This window comes from Echiichthys vipera, assembly GCF_963691815.1.
Source record: "Echiichthys vipera genome assembly, chromosome: 9".
Taxonomy (NCBI): domain Eukaryota; kingdom Metazoa; phylum Chordata; class Actinopteri; order Perciformes; family Trachinidae; genus Echiichthys; species Echiichthys vipera.
Window position 1 is genome coordinate 82,501 of NC_139834.1, and position 25,000 is coordinate 107,500.

Here is a 25,000-nt window from a genome sequence, read left to right on the forward strand (position 1 = left end):
TGGGACATTAACAGGCTTTACACTGGGCTCAGTGGGACATTAACAGACTTTACACTGGGCTCAGTGGGACATTAACAGGCTTTACACTGGGCTCAGTGGGACATTAACAGGCTTTACACTGGGCTCAGTGGGACATTAACAGACTTTACACTGGGCTCAGTGGACATTAACAGGCTTTACACTGGGCTCAGTGGGACATTAACAGACTTTACACTGGGCTCAGTGGGACATTAACAGGCTTTACACTGGGCTCAGTGGGACATTAACAGACTTTACACTGGGTTCAGTGGGACATTAACAGACTTTACACTGGGCTCAGTGGACATTAACAGACTTTACACTGGGCTCAGTGGACATTAACAGGCTTTACACTGGGCTCAGTGGGACATTAACAGACTTTACACTGGGCTCAGTGGGACATTAACAGGCTTTACACTGGGCTCAGTGGGACATTAACAGGCTTTACACTGGGCTCAGTGGGACATTAACAGGCTTTACACTGGGCTCAGTGGACATTAACAGACTTTACACTGGGCTCAGTGGGACATTAACAGACTTTACACTGGGCTCAGTGGGACATTAACAGACTTTACACTGGGCTCAGTGGACATTAACAGGCTTTACACTGGGCTCAGTGGGACATTAACAGGCTTTACACTGGGCTCAGTGGGACATTAACAGGCTTTACACTGGGCTCAGTGGGACATTAACAGACTTTACACTGGGCTCAGTGGACATTAACAGACTTTACACTGGGCTCAGTGGGACATTAACAGACTTTACACTGGGCTCAGTGGGACATTAACAGACTTTACACTGGGCTCAGTGGACATTAACAGACTTTACACTGGGCTCAGTGGACATTAACAGACTTTACACTGGGCTCAGTGGGACATTAACAGGCTTTACACTGGGCTCAGTGGACATTAACAGACTTTACACTGGGTTCAGTGGGACATTAACAGACTTTACACTGGGCTCAGTGGACATTAACAGACTTTACACTGGGCTCAGTGGACATTAACAGGCTTTACACTGGGCTCAGTGGGACATTAACAGGCTTTACACTGGGCTCAGTGGGACATTAACAGGCTTTACACTGGGCTCAGTGGACATTAACAGACTTTACACTGGGCTCAGTGGGACATTAACAGACTTTACACTGGGCTCAGTGGGACATTAACAGACTTTACACTGGGCTCAGTGGACATTAACAGGCTTTACACTGGGCTCAGTGGGACATTAACAGGCTTTACACTGGGCTCAGTGGGACATTAACAGGCTTTACACTGGGCTCAGTGGGACATTAACAGACTTTACACTGGGCTCAGTGGACATTAACAGACTTTACACTGGGCTCAGTGGGACATTAACAGACTTTACACTGGGCTCAGTGGGACATTAACAGACTTTACACTGGACTCAGTGGACATTAACAGACTTTACACTGGGCTCAGTGGACATTAACAGACTTTACACTGGGCTCAGTTGACATTAACAGACTTTACACTGGGCTCAGTGGGACATTAACAGACTTTACACTGGGCTCAGTGGACATTAACAGACTTTACACTGGGCTCAGTGGACATTAACAGACTTTACACTGGGCTCAGTGGGACATTAACAGGCTTTACACTGGGCTCAGTGGACATTAACAGACTTTACACTGGGCTCAGTGGACATTAACAGACTTTACACTGGGCTCAGTGGACATTAACAGACTTTACACTGGGCTCAGTGGACATTAACAGACTTTACACTGGGCTCAGTGGACATTAACAGGCTTTACACTGGGCTCAGTGGGACATTAACAGACTTTACACTGGGCTCAGTGGGACATTAACAGACTTTACACTGGGCTCAGTGGGACATTAACAGGCTTTACACTGGGCTCAGTGGACATTAACAGACTTTACACTGGGCTCAGTGGGACATTAACAGGCTTTACACTGGGTTCAGTGGGACATTAACAGGCTTTACACTGGGCTCAGTGGACATTAACAGACTTTACACTGGGCTCAGTGGGACATTAACAGGCTTTACACTGGGCTCAGTGGACATTAACAGACTTTACACTGGGCTCAGTGGACATTAACAGGCTTTACACTGGGTTCAGTGGGACATTAACAGACTTTACACTGGGCTCAGTGGGACATTAACAGACTTTACACTGGGCTCAGTGGACATTAACAGACTTTACACTGGGCTCAGTGGGACATTAACAGACTTTACACTGGGCTCAGTGGACATTAACAGGCTTTACACTGGGCTCAGTGGACATTAACAGACTTTACACTGGGCTCAGTGGGACATTAACAGGCTTTACACTGGGTTCAGTGGGACATTAACAGGCTTTACACTGGGCTCAGTGGACATTAACAGACTTTACACTGGGCTCAGTGGGACATTAACAGGCTTTACACTGGGCTCAGTGGACATTAACAGACTTTACACTGGGCTCAGTGGGACATTAACAGACTTTACACTGGGCTCAGGGGACATTAACAGACTTTACACTGGGCTCAGTGGGACATTAACAGACTTTACACTGGGCTCAGTGGGACATTAACAGGCTTTACACTGGGCTCAGTGGACATTAACAGACTTTACACTGGGCTCAGTGGGACATTAACAGGCTTTACACTGGGCTCAGTGGACATTAACAGACTTTACACTGGGCTCAGTGGACATTAACAGGCTTTACACTGGGTTCAGTGGGACATTAACAGACTTTACACTGGGCTCAGTGGGACATTAACAGACTTTACACTGGGCTCAGTGGACATTAACAGACTTTACACTGGGCTCAGTGGGACATTAACAGACTTTACACTGGGCTCAGTGGACATTAACAGGCTTTACACTGGGCTCAGTGGACATTAACAGACTTTACACTGGGCTCAGTGGGACATTAACAGGCTTTACACTGGGTTCAGTGGGACATTAACAGGCTTTACACTGGGCTCAGTGGACATTAACAGACTTTACACTGGGCTCAGTTGGACATTAACAGGCTTTACACTGGGCTCAGTGGACATTAACAGACTTTACACTGGGCTCAGTGGGACATTAACAGACTTTACACTGGGCTCAGTGGACATTAACAGACTTTACACTGGGCTCAGTGGGACATTAACAGGCTTTACACTGGGCTCAGTGGACATTAACAGACTTTACACTGGGCTCAGTGGGACATTAACAGGCTTTACACTGGGCTCAGTGGGACATTAACAGACTTTACACTGGGCTCAGTGGACATTAACAGGCTTTACACTGGGCTCAGTGGGACATTAACAGGCTTTACACTGGGCTCAGTGGGACATTAACAGGCTTTACACTGGGCTCAGTGGGACATTAACAGACTTTACACTGGGCTCAGTGGGACATTAACAGGCTTTACACTGGGCTCAGTGGGACATTAACAGACTTTACACTGGGCTCAGTGGACATTAACAGACTTTACACTGGGCTCAGTGGACATTAACAGGCTTTACACTGGGCTCAGTGGGACATTAACAGACTTTACACTGGGCTCAGTGGGACATTAACAGGCTTTACACTGGGCTCAGTGGGACATTAACAGGCTTTACACTGGGCTCAGTGGGACATTAACAGGCTTTACACTGGGCTCAGTGGACATTAACAGACTTTACACTGGGCTCAGTGGGACATTAACAGACTTTACACTGGGCTCAGTGGGACATTAACAGACTTTACACTGGGCTCAGTGGACATTAACAGACTTTACACTGGGTTCAGTGGGACATTAACAGACTTTACACTGGGCTCAGTGGACATTAACAGGCTTTACACTGGGCTCAGTGGGACATTAACAGGCTTTACACTGGGCTCAGTGGGACATTAACAGGCTTTACACTGGGCTCAGTGGGACATTAACAGACTTTACACTGGGCTCAGTGGACATTAACAGACTTTACACTGGGCTCAGTGGGACATTAACAGACTTTACACTGGGCTCAGTGGGACATTAACAGACTTTACACTGGGCTCAGTGGACATTAACAGACTTTACACTGGGCTCAGTGGACATTAACAGACTTTACACTGGGCTCAGTGGGACATTAACAGGCTTTACACTGGGCTCAGTGGACATTAACAGACTTTACACTGGGCTCAGTGGACATTAACAGACTTTACACTGGGCTCAGTGGGACATTAACAGACTTTACACTGGGCTCAGTGGACATTAACAGGCTTTACACTGGGCTCAGTGGGACATTAACAGACTTTACACTGGGCTCAGTGGGACATTAACAGACTTTACACTGGGCTCAGTGGGACATTAACAGGCTTTACACTGGGCTCAGTGGACATTAACAGACTTTACACTGGGCTCAGTGGGACATTAACAGGCTTTACACTGGGTTCAGTGGGACATTAACAGGCTTTACACTGGGCTCAGTGGACATTAACAGACTTTACACTGGGCTCAGTGGGACATTAACAGGCTTTACACTGGGCTCAGTGGACATTAACAGACTTTACACTGGGCTCAGTGGACATTAACAGGCTTTACACTGGGTTCAGTGGGACATTAACAGACTTTACACTGGGCTCAGTGGGACATTAACAGACTTTACACTGGGCTCAGTGGACATTAACAGACTTTACACTGGGCTCAGTGGGACATTAACAGACTTTACACTGGGCTCAGTGGACATTAACAGGCTTTACACTGGGCTCAGTGGACATTAACAGACTTTACACTGGGCTCAGTGGGACATTAACAGGCTTTACACTGGGTTCAGTGGGACATTAACAGGCTTTACACTGGGCTCAGTGGACATTAACAGACTTTACACTGGGCTCAGTGGGACATTAACAGGCTTTACACTGGGCTCAGGGGACATTAACAGACTTTACACTGGGCTCAGTGGGACATTAACAGACTTTACACTGGGCTCAGGGGACATTAACAGACTTTACACTGGGCTCAGTGGGACATTAACAGACTTTACACTGGGCTCAGTGGACATTAACAGACTTTACACTGGGCTCAGTGGGACATTAACAGGCTTTACACTGGGCTCAGTGGACATTAACAGACTTTACACTGGGCTCAGTGGGACATTAACAGACTTTACACTGGGCTCAGTGGGACATTAACAGACTTTACGCTGGGCTCAGTGGACATTAACAGACTTTACACTGGGCTCAGTGGACATTAACAGGCTTTACACTGGGCTCAGTGGACATTAACAGGCTTTACACTGGGCTCAGTGGACATTAACAGACTTTACACTGGGCTCAGTGGGACATTAACAGGCTTTACACTGGGCTCAGTGGGACATTAACAGGCTTTACACTGGGCTCAGTGGACATTAACAGACTTTACACTGGGCTCAGTGGACATTAACAGGCTTTACACTGGGCTCAGTGGACATTAACAGACTTTACACTGGGCTCAGTGGACATTAACAGGCTTTACACTGGGCTCAGTGGGACATTAACAGGCTTTACACTGGGCTCAGTGGGACATTAACAGGCTTTACACTGGGCTCAGTGGACATTAACAGACTTTACACTGGGCTCAGTGGGACATTAACAGGCTTTACACTGGGCTCAGTGGACATTAACAGACTTTACACTGGGCTCAGTGGGACATTAACAGACTTTACACTGGGCTCAGTGGACATTAACAGGCTTTACACTGGGCTCAGTGGACATTAACAGACTTTACACTGGGCTCAGTGGACATTAACAGGCTTTACACTGGGCTCAGTGGGACATTAACAGACTTTACGCTGGGCTCAGTGGACATTAACAGACTTTACACTGGGCTCAGTGGACATTAACAGGCTTTACACTGGGCTCAGTGGACATTAACAGGCTTTACACTGGGCTCAGTGGACATTAACAGACTTTACACTGGGCTCAGTGGGACATTAACAGGCTTTACACTGGGCTCAGTGGGACATTAACAGGCTTTACACTGGGCTCAGTGGACATTAACAGACTTTACACTGGGCTCAGTGGACATTAACAGGCTTTACACTGGGCTCAGTGGACATTAACAGACTTTACACTGGGCTCAGTGGACATTAACAGGCTTTACACTGGGCTCAGTGGGACATTAACAGGCTTTACACTGGGCTCAGTGGGACATTAACAGGCTTTACACTGGGCTCAGTGGACATTAACAGACTTTACACTGGGCTCAGTGGGACATTAACAGGCTTTACACTGGGCTCAGTGGACATTAACAGACTTTACACTGGGCTCAGTGGGACATTAACAGACTTTACACTGGGCTCAGTGGACATTAACAGGCTTTACACTGGGCTCAGTGGACATTAACAGACTTTACACTGGGCTCAGTGGACATTAACAGGCTTTACACTGGGCTCAGTGGGACATTAACAGACTTTACACTGGGCTCAGTGGGACATTAACAGGCTTTACACTGGGCTCAGTGGACATTAACAGGCTTTACACTGGGCTCAGTGGACATTAACAGACTTTACACTGGGCTCAGTGGGACATTAACAGACTTTACACTGGGCTCAGTGGGACATTAACAGACTTTACACTGGGCTCAGTGGGACATTAACAGGCTTTACACTGGGCTCAGTGGGACATTAACAGACTTTGTCTCTGTCAGACTCCACCAGGTGTATTTCGACGCCCCCACCTGTAGGGGCGAGGCCACTGAACGTCTCTTCCTGGTCGGCGACTACTCGTCCTCGGCCGAGTTCTTCGTCACCATCGGCGTCTTCGCCTTCCTCTACTCCACGGCGGCTCTCTTCATCTACATCTTCTTCTTCGAAAAGTACAAAGAGAACAATAAGGGCCCGCTGATCGTAAGTCCACGGACGCCGTCGCTGTCAGGTGAGCGTGGCTGCGTCACTCACACTCTGTGCGTGTGTGTGTTCAGGACCTGGGCGTGACCGCGGTGTTCGCCTTCATGTGGCTGGTGAGCTCGGCAGCGTGGGCCAAAGGTCTGTCTGACGTGAAGACGGCGACCGACCCAGACAAAGTTATCACTCTGATCTCCGCCTGCGACGCCGAGGGGAACCGCTGCCGTGAAGTCCACGACCCTGTCATGTCTGGACTCAACACCTCCGTGGTGAGACGGGGTCAGGACGGACGAGACAACGAGACATGAGTCTGACCGACAAGGACGAGACGTGCAATCAGATTTTATTTCAGAGAATTCTGTTCATGAAGCTGAACCTCTGCGTCCTGTTCCCTGTCCTGTTCCCTGTCCTGTTCCCTGTCCTGTCCTGTCCCCTGTCCCCTGTCCTGTCCTGTCCTGTCCTGTTCCCTGTCCTGTCCCCTGTCCCCTGTCCTGTCCCCTGTCCTGTCCCCTGTCCTGTCCTGTCCTGTCCTGTCCCCTGTCCTGTCCTGTCCCCTGTCCTGTCCTGTTCCCTGTCCTGTCCCCTGTCCTGTTCCCTGTCCTGTTCCCTGTCCTGTCCTGTCCCCTGTCCTGTCCTGTCCTGTCCCCTGTCCTGTCCCCTGTCCTGTCCCCTGTCCTGTCCTGTCCCCTGTCCTGTCCTGTCCTGTCCCCTGTCCTGTCCCCTGTCCTGTCCTGTTCCCTGTCCTGTCCCCTGTCCTGTCCTGTTCCCTGTCCTGTCCTGTTCCCTGTCCTGTCCCCTGTCCTGTCCCCTGTCCTGTCCTGTCCTGTCCCCTGTCCTGTCCCCTGTCCTGTCCTGTCCTGTCCCCTGTCCTGTCCCCTGTCCTGTTCCCTGTCCTGTCCCCTGTCCTGTCCTGTCCCCTGTCCTGTCCCCTGTCCTGTCCTGTCCTGTCCCCTGTCCTGTCCCCTGTCCTGTCCCCTGTCCTGTCCCCTGTTCCCTGTCCTGTTCCCTGTCCTGTCCCCTGTCCTGTTCCCTGTCCTCTGTCCTGTTCCCTGTCCTGTTCCCTGTCCTGTCCCCTGTCCTGTCCCCTGTCCTGTCCCCTGTCCTGTCCTGTTCCCTGTCCTGTCCCCTGTCCTGTTCCCTGTCCTGTCCCCTGTCCTGTCCTGTCCCCTGTCCCCTGTCCTGTTCCCTGTCCTGTTCCCTGTCCCCTGTCCTGTCCCCTGTCCTGTCCCCTGTCCTGTCCTGTCCCCTGTCCTGTCCCCTGTCCTGTCCCCTGTCCTGTTCCCTGTCCTGTCCCCTGTCCTGTTCCCTGTCATGTCCCCTGTCCTGTCCTGTCCTGTCCTGTTCCCTGTCCTGTCCCCTGTCCTGTCCTGTTCCCTGTCCTGTCCCCTATCCTGTCCCCTGTCCTGTTCCCTGTCCTGTCCCCTGTCCTGTCCTGTTCCCTGTCCTGTTCCCTGTCCTGTCCCCTGTTCCCTGTCCTGTCCCCTGTCCCCTGTCCTGTCCCCTGTCCTGTTCCCTGTCCTGTCCCCTGTCCTGTCCCCTGTCCTGTTCCCTGTCCTGTCCCCTGTCCTGTTCCCTGTCCTGTCCTGTCCCCTGTCCCCTGTCCTGTTCCCTGTCCTGTTCCCTGTCCTGTCCCCTGTCCTGTCCCCTGTCCCCTGTCCTGTCCCCTGTCCTGTCCTGTCCTGTCCCCTGTCCTGTTCCCTGTCCTGTCCCCTGTCCTGTCCTGTCCTGTCCTGTCCCCTGTCCTGTCCCCTGTCCTGTCCCCTGTCCTGTCCTGTCCCCTGTCCTGTCCCCTGTCCTGTCCCCTGTCCGTCTCCAGGCGTTTGGCTTCATTAACCTGATCCTGTGGGTGGGAAACCTCTGGTTCGTCTTCAAGGAGACAGGCATCATCGCCCCCTTCATGCGAGCTCCGCCTCCTCAGGAGAAACCTGCTGCTCCAGAGGGCGTGTACGAGCAGGACCCGTACGCCGGCAACCAGGGGGGATACCAACCCGAGTACAGCCAGCAGGGGTACAACCAGGTGAGACCGCACAGGGGTACAACCAGGTGAGACCTCACAGGGGTACAACCAGGTGAGACCACACAGGCGTACAACCAGGTGAGACCGCACAGGGGTACAACCAGGTGAGACCGCACAGGGGTACAACCAGGTGAGACCGCACAGGGGTACAACCAGGTGAGACCACACAGGGGTACAACCAGGTGAGACCTCACAGGGGGAGGACAGGTGAAAGAGGACAGGTGAAAGGGGACAGGTGAGGGAGGACAGGTGAAAGGGGACAGGTGAGGGAGGACAGGTGAGGGAGGACAGGTGAAAGGGGACAGGTGAAGGAGGACAGGTGAGGGAGGACAGGTGAAAGGGGACAGGTGAAGGAGGACAGGTGAGGGAGGACAGGTGAAAGGGGACAGGTGAGGGAGGACAGGTGAGGGAGGACAGGTGAAAGAGGACAGGTGAAGGAGGACAGGTGAAGGAGGACAGGTGAAAGGGGACAGGTGAAGGAGGACAGGCGAGGGAGGACAGGTGAAAGAGGACAGGTGAAGGAGGACAGGTGAAAGGGGACAGGTGAGGGAGGACAGGTGAAGGAGGACAGGTGAAGGAGGACAGGTGAAAGAGGACAGGTGAGGGAGGACAGGTGAAAGAGGACAGGTGAAGGAGGACAGGTGAAAGAGGACAGGTGAGGGAGGACAGGTGAAGGAGGACAGGTGAAAGAGGACAGGTGAAAGAGGACAGGTGAGGGAGGACAGGTGAAGGAGGACAGGTGAAGGAGGACAGGTGAAGGAGGACAGGTGAAAGGGGACAGGTGAGGGAGGACAGGTGAAGGAGGACAGGTGAAAGAGGACAGGTGAAGGAGGACAGGTGAAAGAGGACAGGTGAAAGAGGACAGGTGAAAGAGGACAGGTGAAGGAGGACAGGTGAAAGAGGACAGGTGAAAGAGGACAGGTGAGGGAGGACAGGTGAAGGAGGACAGGTGAGGGAGGACAGGTGAAAGAGGACAGGTGAAAGAGGACAGGTGAAAGAGGACAGGTGAGGGAGGACAGGTGAAGGAGGACAGGTGAGGGAGGACAGGTGAGGGAGGACAGGTGCAGGACTGTTGGACATTGAAACCTCCGTCTTTGCTCTGTGTGTCCTGCAGGACGCAGAGTACGGCCAGCAGGCGGCGCCCACCTCCTTCTCCAATCAGATGTGAACTGACAGGAAGCAGGTGAGTCACACAGGAAGTAGAGGCTACGCTCTCTTCTGATTGGTCAACTAAATTAATTTAAAGTATATCAGACAGGAAGTAAAACAGGAAGTCAGACAGGAAGTAAGACAGGAAGTAAAACAGGAAGTCAGACAGGAAGTAAGACAGGAAGTCAGACAGGAAGTAAGACAGGAAGTCAAACAAGAAGCAAGACAGGAACAAAACCAGGAAGTAAAACAGGAAGTCAGATAGGAAGTAAAACAGGAAGCCAGACAGGAAGCAAGACAGGAACAAAACCAGGAAGTAAAACAGGAAGTCAGATAGGAAGTAAAACAGGAAGTCAGACAGGAAGTAAAACAGGAAGTCAGACAGGAAGTAAAACAGCAAGTCAGAAGTCATTTATCAAAGAAAGTTAATTTGTAACTTGATTGTTTAGTTTTACTGAAAATGTCAAATGTTGTGTAGTTTTATTTGTTTGTGAATAAACAAACTAAAACTCTTTACGTTTGTTTTTCCTTCACAGGAAACAACAGAGTGAAAAACAGTGGGTCGCCTGCAACCTACCCACAATGCAACACTCCTGTCTGTCTGCAGAGTCAATGGGTGGGGGGGTCAATGTTCGCTGTGATGAATCGATGTGTAAAAAGAGTTATAAATAACAACCCCACACCAACACAACAACAACAACAACAACCACAACAACAACAGCGACAACGACCACAACAACAACAACAACAACAACAACAACAACAACAACAACAGCAGCGACAACGACCACAACAACAGAAGCGACAACAACGACAACAACAACAACAACAACAACAGCAACAGCAGCGGCAACAACAACTGCCACTATGACAACAACGACGACGACGACAACAACAACATCAACAACAAAGACAGCAACGACAACAACAACAGCAGCGACAACAACAACCGCCACTATGACAACGACGACAACAACAACAACAACAGCAACAGCAGAAGCGCTGAAGAGTAGAAACTTCTGATGATGTCGATCAGAGTTTTTCATATTAATGTGGACAGAATGTTTGTTTGTGTTGTTTAGATATTATCAGCTGTTTATGCCCCGCCCCCTCCAGGACCAACATCCAATCAGGGAGCAGTTCAGACCGACGTCACCTTCCAGCTGTTTGTTTGTCTTGCTGCATGTAAATATCACCACAGGAAGTGATGTCACTGGGGGGCACAGTGGACCCGGTCTGAACTCTTCACGCTGACGGCTGCTCAACGGGATCAAAATGGCTCCTGGACGCTGCAGGACATATTACCCCCCCCCGCCCCTCCCCTCCCCCGTCTCCTCCTCTGCTCTCAACCAATCAGCAGCAGCCGTCTCCTACTCGGCTCTAAGAAATTGGGCGGTAACTTCCTGCGCATGGTGACGTGTTTCCTGCTGGTGTTGTGATCCTACTTCCTGTTTCCTGTACAGGTGTCTGTGTCATTTCCTGTCCACACTTCTTCTTCTACTGTCACTCTTTAGTTCTTTTCTTCCTCCTCTCTCTCTTCTTCTTCGTGCCCTCTCTGCCTCTGTGATGTAACTTCCTGTGTGATGGTAGCATCAGTAACCATGGTGACGGTGTTGACAGTGATGATGATGAGGATGTGTGTGTGTGACTTGTTGCTATGGAGACACCCCCCCACTGTGTTAATTCAATGGAAAGTTTCAATAAATTACAAAGTGATCGCCTCAGAGTCTGTTTATGACAAAACAAGGAGCCGCCATCTTGTCAGACTTTGACTCCGCCTCATTTCCTCTCACCGAAAAAGGGCATGTATGTGACGCTGGGGGGACGGGCGTGCGTCCATCTCGCTGTCGTTTACAGATTTAGCCATTTTAGCTCACATTAGCTCCAGCGCCCAGGAGCTAGGCTAAAAGCACATGTTAGCAGCTAAAGGGAGCTAGGCTAACAGAGCAGGTTAGCAGCTAAAGGGAGCTAGGCTAACAGAGCAGGTTAGCAGCTAAAGGGAGTGGGAGTCCCGTGTCTCTGGAGCAGATTCCAGCGGCTCCCAATTAGCATTAGCCACATTAGCTCCAGGAGTGAAGAGCAGCAGCGTTTCTGATTTAAACTGATGTTCAACACAGTCCCACGCTCACAGCCTGGAAAACACCCACAATCCTCTGCTGCTCCACATTAGCATTAGCATGGTGTCTGTGTCAGAGACAGCAGGCTGGATTCAAGGCTATTTCATTAGCATAACAGAGCTAACGCTAAACCATCTTGTTACTATGGAAACACAACCACATGAATGACCACCGTCCAGGTCCAGATGACGGAGTTAGCATGCTAATGTTAGCATGCTAATGATGCTAATCCTGACAACTCTAAGGAGAGGTGAGGGCCAGGGGCTAGCTGTCACTCAGGAGGCCACGCCCCTTATTATTCATAAACTTTAACCAGGTTTAATGATGCTGTGTAAACGGCTGTTTAACATGAAACCTGCCCCTAGTGGACACTCAGAGAACTGACGCTGACCCAGCGTCCTGATTGGACCAGACAGGACGCTGGGGGCGGGGCTTGAAACATATATCTATATACATATATAGATATATATATTAAATAATATATCAAATATTAAACACAGTATATGATTATGATAAATAATAATTATATATTATATTAACTGATAATAATGCTTATATTAAATAATAATAATGATTATGATTAATAATAATTATATATTATATTAACTGATAATAATAATGCTTATATTAAATAATAATAATGATTATGATTAATAATAATTATACATTATATTAACTGATAATAATGCTTATATTAAATAATAATAATGATTATGATTAATAATAATTATACATTATATTAACTGATAATAATAATGCTTATATTAAATAATAATAATGATTATGATGATAATAATTATATATTATATTAACTGATAATAATGCTTATATTAAATAATAATAATGATTATTATTAATAATAATTATACATTATATTAACTGATAATAATAATGCTTATATTAAATAATAATAATAATTATGATGATAATAATTATATATTATATTAACTGATAATAATAATGCTTATATTAAATAATAATAATGATTATGATGAATAATAATTATATATTATATTAACTGATAATAATAATGCTTATATTAAATAATAATAATGATTATGATGAATAATAATTATATATTATATTAACTGATAATAATGCTTATATTAAATAATAATAATGATTATGATTAATAATAATTATGTATTATATTAACTGATAATAATAATGCTTATATTAAATAATAATAATAATTATGATGATAATAATTATATATTATATTAACTGATAATAATGCTTATATTAAATAATAATAATGATTATGATTAATAATAATTATATATTATATTAACTGATAATAATGCTTATATTAAATAATAATAATTATTATGATGAATAATAATTATATATTATATTAACTGATAATAATAATGCTTATATTAAATAATAATAATAATTATGATGATAATAATTATATATTATATTAACTGATAATAATGCTTATATGAAATAATAATAATTATTATGATGAATAATAATTATATATTATATTAACTGATAATAATAATGCTTATATTAAATAATAATAATAATTATGATGATAATAATTATATATTATATTAACTGATAATAATGCTTATATGAAATAATAATAATTATTATGATGAATAATAATTATATATTATATTAACTGATAATAATAATGCCTATATTAAATAATAATAATGCTTATATTAAATAATAATAATGCTTATATTAAATAATAATAATGCTTGTATTAAATAATAATAATGATTATGATTAATAATAATAATCCTTTTATAAATATAAATGTAAAAGAGTGACGCGCGTGTCCTGACGCATCGACTGAGGCTCAGAAATGAGGCGAGGACACAAACCCACTGCGCATGCGTCGTACCCCCAAAGGGCCGCCATCTTAGATCGGTGACTCAGCCTTTTTCTACTGGTCTTGACGTGGACGGAGCGGAGATCCGGAGACAGACAGACGGACACGGACCAACGGCTGATTATCGGGTAATTAAGTTCCACTTCGTCCTTTTCAAACTTTTATTCAATGTTTAAAGAAAGTTAAACAACAAAAAAAAGTTTTTGACTCTAAACTTCTGAGTCCGTGAAGAGCTCAATGTGTTTGGCCACTTTAGCTGTATTTATTATTATTATTAATAATGTTAATATGATGATATTTACCCGGATGTGTGCGGGGAACACGTCCGGAACACAAACAAACAAAAACCTGTGTAACCGTGTGTGTAACCGTGTGTGTGTAACCGTGTGTGTGTAACCGTGTGTGTGTAACCGTGTGTGTGTAACCGTGTGTGTAACGGTGTGTGTAACGGTGTGTGTAACGGTGTGTGTAACGGTGTGTGTAACCGTGTGTGTAACCGTGTGTGTAACGGTCCTTTCGCTGTTTAGTGAACGGAAGGGGATACGGTGACGTCACTCGTAGCTTTGCGCTCTCGGAAAAGAAACGGCCGCCATCTTGTTTTTGTCCGCGGGACGCCGCCATGTTGGAGCGCCGTGTTTACGCCGCTGCCGCTGATGCTAACAACATTAGCGTGCTAACAACATTAGCATGGACACCCGGGGGTAAGCGGCTCACTCCCCGGTAACCGTGTGTTGTTGCCGCAGCTGAAGTTACACCGTGTGTGCGCCGTTAGCACGCGGTAGATAACGTGAATACCGGCATTAAATCACCTGATTATACTCATGTATGAGCTTCGGTCTGATGATGGCGGGCTGATGAAGAGCTCATTCAGGACAGAGCAGCTCAGTCACAACTCAGGGTGTCATTAACGCGTCCTCTCAGCTGCAGTGTTACACCGTGAGGGGGCACGGGGCTCTGGGGACACGGGGCCCTGGGGGCACGGGGCTCTGGGGACACGGGGCCCTGGGGGCACGGGGCTCTGGGGACACGGGGCCCTGGGGGCACGGGGCCCTGGGGACACGGGGCTCTGGGGACACGGGGCCCTGGGGACACCGGGGCTCTGAGGACACGGGGCCCTGGGGACACGGGGCCCTGGGGACACGGGGCTCTGGGGACACGGGGCCCTGGGGACACGGGGCTCTGGGGGCACGGGGCTCTGGGGACACGGGGCTCTGGGGACACGGGGCCCTGGGGACACGGGGCCCTGGGGACACGGGGCCCTGGGGACACGGGGCTCTGGGGGCTCTGGGGGCACCGGGGCTCTGGGGGCACGGGCTCTGGGGACACGGGGCTCTGGGGAAACGGGGCTCTGGGGGCACGGGCTCTGGGGACACGGGGTCCTGGGGGCACGGGGCTCTGGGGACACGTGAGCCCCGTGTTAAACAGGCGTTTACACAGCGTCATCAAACCTGTTTAAGGGCTGAAGAACATTATGGTCTGTGTGTTCCCATCAGGTCTCCATGGCAACACTAGTGTTTCTATTGGAGGTTAAAGTTTGTTCTTTTCTCCCTCAGTGTAAAACGTCATCAAGATGAAAACACACGTCACGAGTTTAAAGAGAGGAAACTTTATGGACACTGAACTCAAACACGATGACGTCACACAGTTAGGGGGCGGGGCCACGGCTCTGATTGGACGACAACAACAACATGAAAAAAAGTACATTAAAAATAAAGAACAACAAAAACAATAAAAATACAAATAACTAAACATAAAGGACAATAACAACAATAATAATTAAATAAATACACACATTTCTAAATGCTTTCAAAGGTTCTGCTCTTGTTTATGTCTCAGGGATCTGTGAATAACGTGGTTAATGATCATCATAATAATAATAACTGAGTGTTTCCAGTGACATCAGAGAGCTCTGAGCCACATGTTTGAATGAGAATGATGACGGGGCGGAGGGCGTGGCTCTTGTCTGGTTCCAGGACCACGAGTTGGGAAACACTGAACCATGTCCGAGTACATCCAGGACTCCAGTCTGGAGGGCTTGGAGCTGATTGGCTGCGGGGGTTTCGGACAAGTCTACAAAGGACGCCACCGCCAGCTGGCGTGCGATGTGGCCGTGAAGCTGCTTCATCCTGACGACGGGTAAGTTCCTCTGGGACTGACTTTAACCCACTGAACTGGACTTTACTATGAGAGGAGCTGGTACAGGAGCCAGTAGGTAAGTCTTTCAAACACTCTTTAATACAAAACGACCTCACAAAGATGCAAAACGACCTCACAAAGACTCAAAACGACCTCACAAAGACTCAAAACGACCACACAAAGACTCAAAACAACCTCACAAAGACTCACAAAGACTCAAAACCACCTCACAAAGACTCAAAACGACCTCACAAAGATGCAAAACGACCTCACAAAGATGCAAAACGACCTCACAAAGATGCAAAAGCACCTCACAAAGACTCAAAACAACCACAGAGACTCAAAACGACCTCAAAGACTCAAAACGACCTCACGAAGATGCAAAACGACCTCACAAAGATGCAAAACGACCTCACAAAGATGCAAAACGACCACACAAAGATGCAAAACCATCATAAACACTCAAAACAACCACACAAAGATGCAATACCACCTCACAAAGACTCAAAACCACCTCACAAAGACTCAAACGCCCTCACAAAGACTCAAACACCCTCACAAAGACTCAAACGCCCTCTCAAAGACTCAAACGACCTCTCAAAGACTCAAACGCCCTCACAAAGACTCACAAAGACTCAAACGCCCTCACAAAGACTCAAACGCCCTCACAAAGACTCAAACGCCCTCACAAAGACTCAAACGCCCTCACAAAGACTCACAAAGACTCAAACTGCCTCACAAAGACTCAAACGCCCTCACAAAGACTCACAAAGACTCAAACGCCCTCACAAAGACTCACAAAGACTCAAACGCCCTCACAAAGATTTACAAAGACTCAAACTCCCTCACAAAGACTCAAACGCCCTCTCAAAGACTCAAACGCCCTCTCAAAGACTCAAACGCCCTCACAAAGACTCAAACGCCCTCTCAAAGACTCAAACGCCCTCTCAAAGACTCACAAAGACTCAAACGCCCTCTCAAAGACTCACAAAGACTCACAAAGACTCAAACGCCCTCGCAAAGACTCAAACGCCCTCGCAAAGACTCAAACGCCCTCACAAAGACTCAAACTTCCTCACAAAGACTCAAACTTCCTCACAAAGACTCACAAAGATTCAAACTTCCTCACAAAGACTCAAACGCCTTCTCAAAGACTCAAACGCCCTCTCAAAGACTCACAAAGACTCACAAAGACTCAAACGCCCTCACAAAGACTCACAAAGACTCAAACGCCCTCTCAAAGACTCAAACGCCCTCTCAAAGACTCAAACGCCCTCACAAAGACTCACAAAGACTCAAACGCCCTCACAAAGACTCAAACGCCCTCTCAAAGACTCAAACGCCCTCACAAAGACTCAAACGCCCTCTCAAAGACTCACAAAGACTCAAACGCCCTCACAAAGACTCAAACGCCCTCTCAAAGACTCACAAAGACTCAAACGCCCTCACAAAGACTCAAACTTCCTCACAAAGACTCAAACTTCCTCACAAAGACTCACAAAGACTCAAACTTCCTCACAAAGACTCACAAAGACTCAAACGCCTCTCTCTCAGGAACAACAAGCTCGTGATGCGTGAGATCAACATGATGTGCCAAGGACGCAGCCCGCAGGTTGTCCACGTGTACGGGGTGTACAGGGGTCGAGCGCCCGGCTCCGGCGCCACGCCTCAGCTGGGGGTGGTCATGGAGCTCATGGAGAGGGGGTCGCTGTTCTCCCTTCAGGTAACCACGGTGATGTGGGTCCTGGTGACGAACACCTGGAACAAGGTTGAACCTGCAGAGTCTTTATTAAAGTTCTGTTTAATAATAATAAAACACCCGTGGGTCCTTCTTTTTTGTTGTTGGCGATCTGGAGACTCTAGATGGAGCCGTTCTGATCCTTCTGCAGGTTCAACCTTTAAGAACCAACTCCCCTCAGTGGGAATACAAACGTGTCCGTCAGCAGCTGACCCGGTCTGTTCCGTCCTCCAGGAAACCTTGGGGGGGCCTCCACCCTGGCCTCTGGTCTTCAGACTGGCTCACCAAGTGGCTCAGGGTCTGAACTTCCTCCACAGCCTGAAGCGTCCTGTGCTCCACCTGGACCTGAAGCCCCACAACGTGCTGCTGGACGACGGCCTCAACGCCAAGGTCAGAACGGGTCCTCTGGGTCCAGATGAATGTGACGGGTCCTCTGGGTCCAGATGAGTGAACGGGTCCTCTGGGTCCAGATGAGTGAACGGGTCCTCTGGGTCCAGATGAGTGAACGGGTTCTCTGGGTCCAGATGAGTGAACGGGTCCTCTGGGTCCAGATGAGTGAACGGGTCCTCTGGGTCCAGATGAGTGAACGGGTCCTCTGGGTCCAGATGAGTGAACGGGTTCTCTGGGTCCAGATGAGTGAACGGGTCCTCTGGGTCCAGATGAATGAACGGGTCCTCTGGGTCCAGATGAATGAACGGGGTCTCTGGGTCCAGATGAGTGAACGGGGTCTCTGGGTCCAGATGAGTGAACGGGGTCTCTGGGTCCAGATGAGTGAACGGGGTCTCTGGGTCCAGATGAGTGAACGGGTCCTCTGGGTCCAGATGAGTGAACGGGGTCTCTGGGTCCAGATGAGTGAACGGGTCCTCTGGGTCCAGATGAGTGAACGGGTTCATCTGGGTCCAGATGAGTGAACAGGTCCTCTGGGTCCAGATGAGTGAACGGGTTCATCTGGGTCCAGATGAGTGAACAGGTTCTCTGGGTCCAGATGAATGTAACAGGGTCTCTGGGTCCAGATGAGTGAACCGGGTCTCTGGGTTCTGGTCCTGCAGCTCACAGATTTCGGCCTGGCCCAGATCTCCCACAGCGTCTCTCTGATGACCACCCGAGGCACGGGTCCAGAGGGAGGGACCATCAGCTACATGCCCCCGGAGGCGTTCGGACCCTCCTACAAACCGGGACGGGCCTCGGACATCTACAGGTACGCACTGTCCACTGGGCCACCGTCACACACCAGAGCACCGTCACACACCAGAGCACCGTCACACAGCAGAGCACCGTCACACAGCAGAGCACCGTCACACAGCAGAGCACCGTCACACGGCAGAGCACCGTCACACGGCAGAGCACCGTCACACGGCAGAGCACCGTCACACGGCAGAGCACCGTCACACGGCAGAGCACCGTCACACGGCAGAGCACCGTCACACGGCAGAGCACCGTCACACAGCAGAGCACCGTCACACGGCAGAGCACCGTCACACAGCAGAGCACCGTCACACAGCAGAGCACCGTCACACGGCAGAGCACCGTCACACGGCAGAGCACCGTCACACAGCAGAGCACCGTCACACACCAGAGCACCGTCACACACCAGAGCACCGTCACACAGCAGAGCACCGTCACACAGCAGAGCACCGTCACACAGCAGAGCACGCTCATCCTCTTTTTAGTTAGAGTTTCCTGTTTATCAGGAAGTACTCAGTGTTTCCCAGAATAAAGCTCTTCTTTGAGAGCAGGGCGCCCGTTTGAGTGGAAACGTGAGACGGTGGTTTGTATTTAGGAGCCTGTGAACGTGTTCACCTCAGATCGACCCCCAGCAGACGTGTGAGACGTGAGGAGGTTCAGAGTTCCTCGTGCTCAGGACCCTGTGGAGCACTCCTGGGTCTGTGAGGAGCTTTACAACAAAGATGTTCTGGACTGCTCCAGTGTCTGCAGAGCTGTGGTGGTGATGTTGTAATACGTGTGTGTGTGTGTGTGTGTTCCAGTCTTGGCGTCCTGCTGTGGTCCCTCGTCACAGGGAAACAACCGTATCAAAGTAAGAGTCTCTCCGTGCGACTGCATGACCGTCTTTATTAAGACCCTCTTTTATAATTGTTATTAATAATAATTATAATTATTATGAGTATTCATCTGGTTTCCCCTGTTAATCATCCTCCGCTGCAGATGCCCCCCCCTGTCTCGTGGCGCTCCAGGTGCCGCAGGGACAGCGCCCCCCCCTGGACGAGCTGCGGGCCCAGGCTGTGAGGGTGGGCGGGCTGACGGGGCTGATGGATCTCATGGTGCGATGCTGGGACAAACAACCTGAACGCCGGCCCTGCAGCCTGGGTGAGACCCGTGCTTCCTTCCCCTGTCACTGTGACTGTGACTGTGACTGTGTGCTGCCGGCTCTAACCTGCTCCTCTGTGTCGCCCGACAGTGTGCACCACTGAGGCCCGCGCCCTGCTGGAGCCGCACAGACCTGCGGTGCCTCACGCCGTCTACCTCGTGCTGAAGAACCTGGTGAGGAGCAAACGTCTGCATGAACTCTGGAGTCTTTGGAGACTTTGGATCACTGAGTGTAACTCTCTGTCCTCCTCTTTCCAGACGCCAAACGGAAACGAGAGCCGGAGCTACGGCGGCGCTCAGGCTGCAGGTTTGTACAGTTCTGTCCAGAACAGCCCACTTAGTGTGCGCTGGTCATCGGCTCCATCACCGCTGCAGCTTCACTTTCAGTCCCATAACATTTCAGAAAGTCAAGAAGAGACGTGTGATTGAATGATTTGATCCTCTTCAAGTTAGTGTAGAACCAGGAGAACGCACGTCTGTGTTCACACACGGAGCAGGAACCAGGAGAACACACGTCTGTGTTCACACACGGAGCAGGAACCAGGAGAACACACGTCTGTGTTCACACACACGGAGCAGGAACCAGGAGAACACACGTCTGTGTTCACACACGGAGCAGGAACCAGGAGAACACACGTCTGTGTTCACACACGGAGCAGGAACCAGGAGAACACACGTCTGTGTTCACACACGGAGCAGGAACCAGGAGAACGCACGTCTGTGTTCACACACGGAGCAGGAAGCAGCGTTGAATCCTTGGATCCTGCGTCTCTTGTGGACTTTCTCAGGTGTTTTGGGGCTGAATGATCCGAGTTTCACGGTGGAGCTGTGACGTAAACAGTTGAACATTGTTTTGTTTGTGCCCTTCGCTCTGACTCTGTTTACTGTTGAAGAGCCCAGGGTGCGCGTGTTCGTGCGTGCGTGCGTGCGTGCGTGCGAGCGTGTGTGTGTGTGTGTGTGCGTGCAGATGAATAAAACATGTCGTCTGCTTCCTTCAGTGGAGGAGAGCCAGCAGTGGGGGGCGCCTGCTGGACTGGACGTGTCCAGGTATGAGCTCAGTGTGCAGGCTCTCTGAGAGCCGCCTGTCACCCACACATTTCAAACATCACTGTTAGAGTCTGGATCCTAAAGTGACCGTGATGCTATCAGAGCTGCTCTGGTGCTGACAGAGAGCTGCAGGACTCATGTTCTCCGTGTCTCCAGGGTGGACGCAGGTGCAGTGCAGACGCTGAGACGGGAGGATCTGAGGCGCTGTAAGTGCAAACACACTCCGCTTCTCTTCACACACTAAGATGATCGCTGTTTGACTGACAGTTAGCGTTAGCCGTTAGCGTTAGCCGTTGCAGCTAAGTGCAGATGAAAGTGATGTTAGCATCCAGGAGCAGCGTAGCCATGTGGGCGTGCGTTTGAATGGCGTTCCTCTCCATTCTGCTGCACCCAACAACAGGCAACCATGGCAACCAGCAACGCCCAACGCTATTGGCTGCTGCCATGGAAACACAACGGGACAGGAAGTCAAACATTTACAATATTCATTCAGACTAAAGAGAGTTTTTACTTTGATTCTGTTCCCCTCCCACCGCCCGTGGGTGGATCCGTCATCATAGCCTCTGGTCCCTGTCGGGGTCTCAGGGTCTCGGGGTCTCGGGGCTGATCCCAGGTGGGTGCAGGACGGCAGTCTGCCACAGGGCCCCGTGGGTGGATTATTCTTTTAAATACAGCTTTAATAAAGGTTCCACAGCTTCCCCTTTAAGCCTCAGATGTGTGAAGATGAACTGTGTGTCTGTGTCTCTCCTCAGATGCCGTTGAACTCTCAGTGGACTTAAACACAGTAAGCAAATTCCTCGAACTCAGCCCGGACAACAGGAAGTTGCTGAGTGGGAGGCCGTTGACTCAGTACCCGGCTCATCCGGACAGGTTTGAGTTCAGGTCTCAGCTGCTGTGCAGAGAAGCTCTGTCCGGTCGCTGTTACTGGGAGGTGGAGTGGACCGGAGCCGTTTACGTGGCCGTGTGTTACAAAGGACTCAACAGGAAAGGACGCGGCAACGAAAGTGGGTTTTGGGGGAACGACCAGTCCTGGTGTCTGAGCTGCTGTCAGTTGAATTACTCCGTCTGGCACAATAACGGGAAAAGAAACATCCCCCCCTTGTCCCCCTCCGCTTTCCAAGCCATCTACTCCTTCTTCTCCGATCCCCCGTACAGAGTGGGCGTGTTCCTGGACACTCATGCTGGGACTCTGTCCTTCTACCAAGTCAACTTAGACACACTGATCCACCTCCACACCTTCACAACCACCTTCACTGAACCTCTTTACGCGGGGTTCGGAGTCTGGCTCAACTTTTCTTCAGTGTCTCTGTGTTCTCTGTAGGACACAGGCGACTTCCTGTCCTGGGCTTTGAATGTTTGTGGACGACGCTGATCGTCGATCGTGTTAAGCTGCGTTCACGCGTGAAAACAGTCTCTTGAGACACTTGTGTTGCGTCTCTTGCTCACATTTTTGATCATCGCTTCAGCCTCAGGTAGCAGGAGGCTAGCTAACTGCAGCTAACCCGGCAGCTCTACTCTGCTGTAGTGCTAAATGAAGCGATGCTAATGCTAACAGCTAACAGGGATCTGAACGCTTCAAAGAGCAGAAATTAGCTCAGATGAAGTGAGATCAGTCAGTGATTTCACCTCTGAAGCCGTTCAGGTGCTGCCGCTCTCCTGCAGATCAGACACGCTTCACTCACGCCGCCGCCGCCACCGCCTTCTTCTTCTACTTCTGGATTCACAGCAGAGTAGATGTCGCTGCCACCCACAGGTCAGAGTTATGTTTATTATATTGTTTCCACAGGAACAGGCTGCAACAACAGCGGCGGTGTTGTTCCCCTGGATCTATCTGAGAACGTCGAAGGCACTTAGCGTATTCTCGCCGCTGACGGGAAGTCGTGACACGATGGCGCCTGAAAAGTTTGATTTTTTTCAACTTTAGGACTTCGCTTCAGTCAGTTCTCGCTGCCGCCCCCTGAATCACGTGTCATCGCGTCACTTCTGTTAATTTTCAGTGTCGAGTTGCCGCTCAGTGCGCGTCTGTCGTGTTTGGTGTGAACGCAGCTTAAGACGAGGCCACTTCCTGTCCTGGGGGGGGGGGCTCAGCTGTAACGACCTTTCCTCTGAGCTGCTGATGTTTTTTATTCCACTTTCACACGACGACATGTTTCACAGATGTACAGAATAAAGTCACAGCATCACGGCTCCGTTTCAGTTTCTTCTGCTCCGTGAAACCAACTCGTGTTTACGACGCACGCTGTTGATCTGAGCCGACAGCGGTCTCACTTAGAACCGAGGGACGACACAGCGAGCTCAGCTAGTGCTGAGCAGCCGGCTGCGTGAGTCTCCTTTAAACACGGTTCAGCTTTAACAGAGTGGTCACACCCTTCACCGTCCTCATGTCGCAGCCCCGTCCCATAGAAACGGACCTGTGGTCTTTTTCAGCAGGAACATCCATCAGATCAGCCACGGAGGCGGGTTTTGGGTTGATCACCCCAGAGAGACCCAAAGGGCTAACAGTGGTTAGCACGGGGCAGCACGGGGAAGGCATTCAAAGGTCTTTTTTAACCACTAATGCTGCTGAAAATAACACACACCTCTGCAGCAGCATGAGAAGAGTCCCTACACACACACACACACACACACACACACACACACACACACACACACACACACACACACACACACACACACACACACACACACACACACACACACACACACACACACACACACACACACACACACACACACACACACACACACACACACACACACACACACACACACACACACACACACACACACACACGAGAAGAGTCCCTACACACACAACAAAGCAGCAGCAGCGTAGTTAGTGAAGCCAGAGTTTATTATGAAGTCCCAGGGTTCATCCAGACCAGATGATCCTGAACCCTGAAGAAACACAGTTCACACGCTTGGACCTGGTTCTGTGGGTCCTGACCTGGACCTGATTCTGTGGGTCCTGACCTGGACCTGATTCTGTGGGTCCTGACCTGGACCTGGTTCTTTGGGTCCTGACCTGGACCTGGTTCTGTGGGTCCTGACCTGGACCTGGTTCTGTGGGTCCTGACCTGGACCTGGGTCAGTGGGTCCTGACCTGGACCTGGTTCTTTGGGTCCTGACCTGGACCTGGTTCTGTGGGTCCTGACCTGGACCTGGTTCTTTGGGTCCTGACCTGGACCTGGTTCTGTGGGTCCTGACCTGGACCTGGTTCTTTGGGTCCTGACCTGGACCTGGTTCTTTGGGTCCTGACCTGGACCTGGTTCTGTGGGTCCTGACCTGGACCTGGGTCAGTGGGTCCTGACCTGGACCTGGTTCTTTGGGTCCTGACCTGGACCTGGTTCTTTGGGTCCTGACCCAGCTTTCAGGACCACAGGTGAGGGTAGGAACCAGGACTGAGGGTAGAGCGACTGCAGCTCCGCCCCCGCTGCTCCATCGTCCCCTCACTCGTGAACCAGATCCCGAGGTGCTTGAAGTCCTTCACTTGGGGTCAGGACTCGTTCCAGACCCGGAGGAACAATCCAGCGGTTTCCTGCTGAGAGCCACGGCCTCAGATCCAGAGGTGCTGATCCTCATCCCGGCCGTTTCACACTCGGCTGTGAACCGATCCAGTGAGTGCTGAAGGTCCCTGACCCACGACGCCATCAGGACCACGCCAGAGACCAGATCCTCAGCCCACCCACCTGCAGCCCCTCCCCACCACCACTACGCCTCCATATCCTGTCCATGAAAACCACAAACAGGATTGGGGACAGAGTGCCCCCCTGGAGGAGGCCGACCCCCACCAGGAACCACTCCGCC

General features: G+C 49.8%; 2 protein-coding genes across 4 annotated transcripts in view; both read left to right on the top strand.

Moving 5' to 3' along the window:
- The window catches only part of LOC310951579 (synaptophysin-like), a 19,113-nt gene extending 7,461 nt beyond the window's left edge, over positions 1-11,652 (top strand). The window contains exons 4-8 of the mRNA XM_083919878.1: positions 6,623-6,821; positions 6,896-7,087; positions 8,635-8,835; positions 9,950-10,018; positions 10,521-11,652. Coding sequence (XP_083776004.1) covers positions 6,623-6,821; positions 6,896-7,087; positions 8,635-8,835; positions 9,950-10,003 — 646 coding nt within the window. The 3' untranslated portion in view covers positions 10,004-10,018; positions 10,521-11,652. The remainder of the gene's footprint in view (positions 1-6,622; positions 6,822-6,895; positions 7,088-8,634; positions 8,836-9,949; positions 10,019-10,520) is intronic.
- A 2,349-nt stretch (positions 11,653-14,001) lies between these two features.
- LOC310952210 (receptor-interacting serine/threonine-protein kinase 3-like) lies at positions 14,002-23,378 on the top strand. Of its 3 annotated transcripts, none has more exons than XM_083920743.1 (12): positions 14,002-14,075; positions 15,921-16,083; positions 17,638-17,806; positions 18,056-18,211; positions 18,871-19,019; positions 19,807-19,856; positions 19,985-20,146; positions 20,238-20,320; positions 20,405-20,453; positions 21,145-21,193; positions 21,350-21,399; positions 21,946-23,378. In XM_083920743.1, the coding sequence occupies exons 2-12, from the start codon at positions 15,947-15,949 to the stop codon at positions 22,512-22,514; spliced, it is 1,623 nt and encodes a 540-aa protein (XP_083776869.1). In that variant the 5' UTR covers positions 14,002-14,075; positions 15,921-15,946; the 3' UTR covers positions 22,515-23,378. The 3 variants fall into 3 exon arrangements, with proteins under 3 accessions (XP_083776869.1, XP_083776870.1, XP_083776871.1); XM_083920744.1 differs by lacking the exon at positions 14,002-14,075 and adding an exon at positions 14,556-14,648; XM_083920745.1 differs by lacking the exon at positions 14,002-14,075 and adding an exon at positions 15,489-15,645.
- Positions 23,379-25,000: the final 1,622 nt, after the last annotated feature.

What these genes read in the sequence shown, in the direction of transcription:
- LOC310952210 (XM_083920743.1), top strand. Translation starts at nt 15,947, where the DNA reads ATGTCCGAGTACATCCAGGACTCCAGTCTGGAGGGCTTGGAGCTGATT. An exon ending in GGTCGCTGTTCTCCCTTCAG is followed by an intron (nt 17,807 to 18,055) that starts GTAACCACGGTG and finishes TCCGTCCTCCAG; the next exon opens with GAAACCTTGGGGGGGCCTCC. An exon ending in ACGCCGGCCCTGCAGCCTGG is followed by an intron (nt 20,147 to 20,237) that starts GTGAGACCCGTG and finishes GTCGCCCGACAG; the next exon opens with TGTGCACCACTGAGGCCCGC.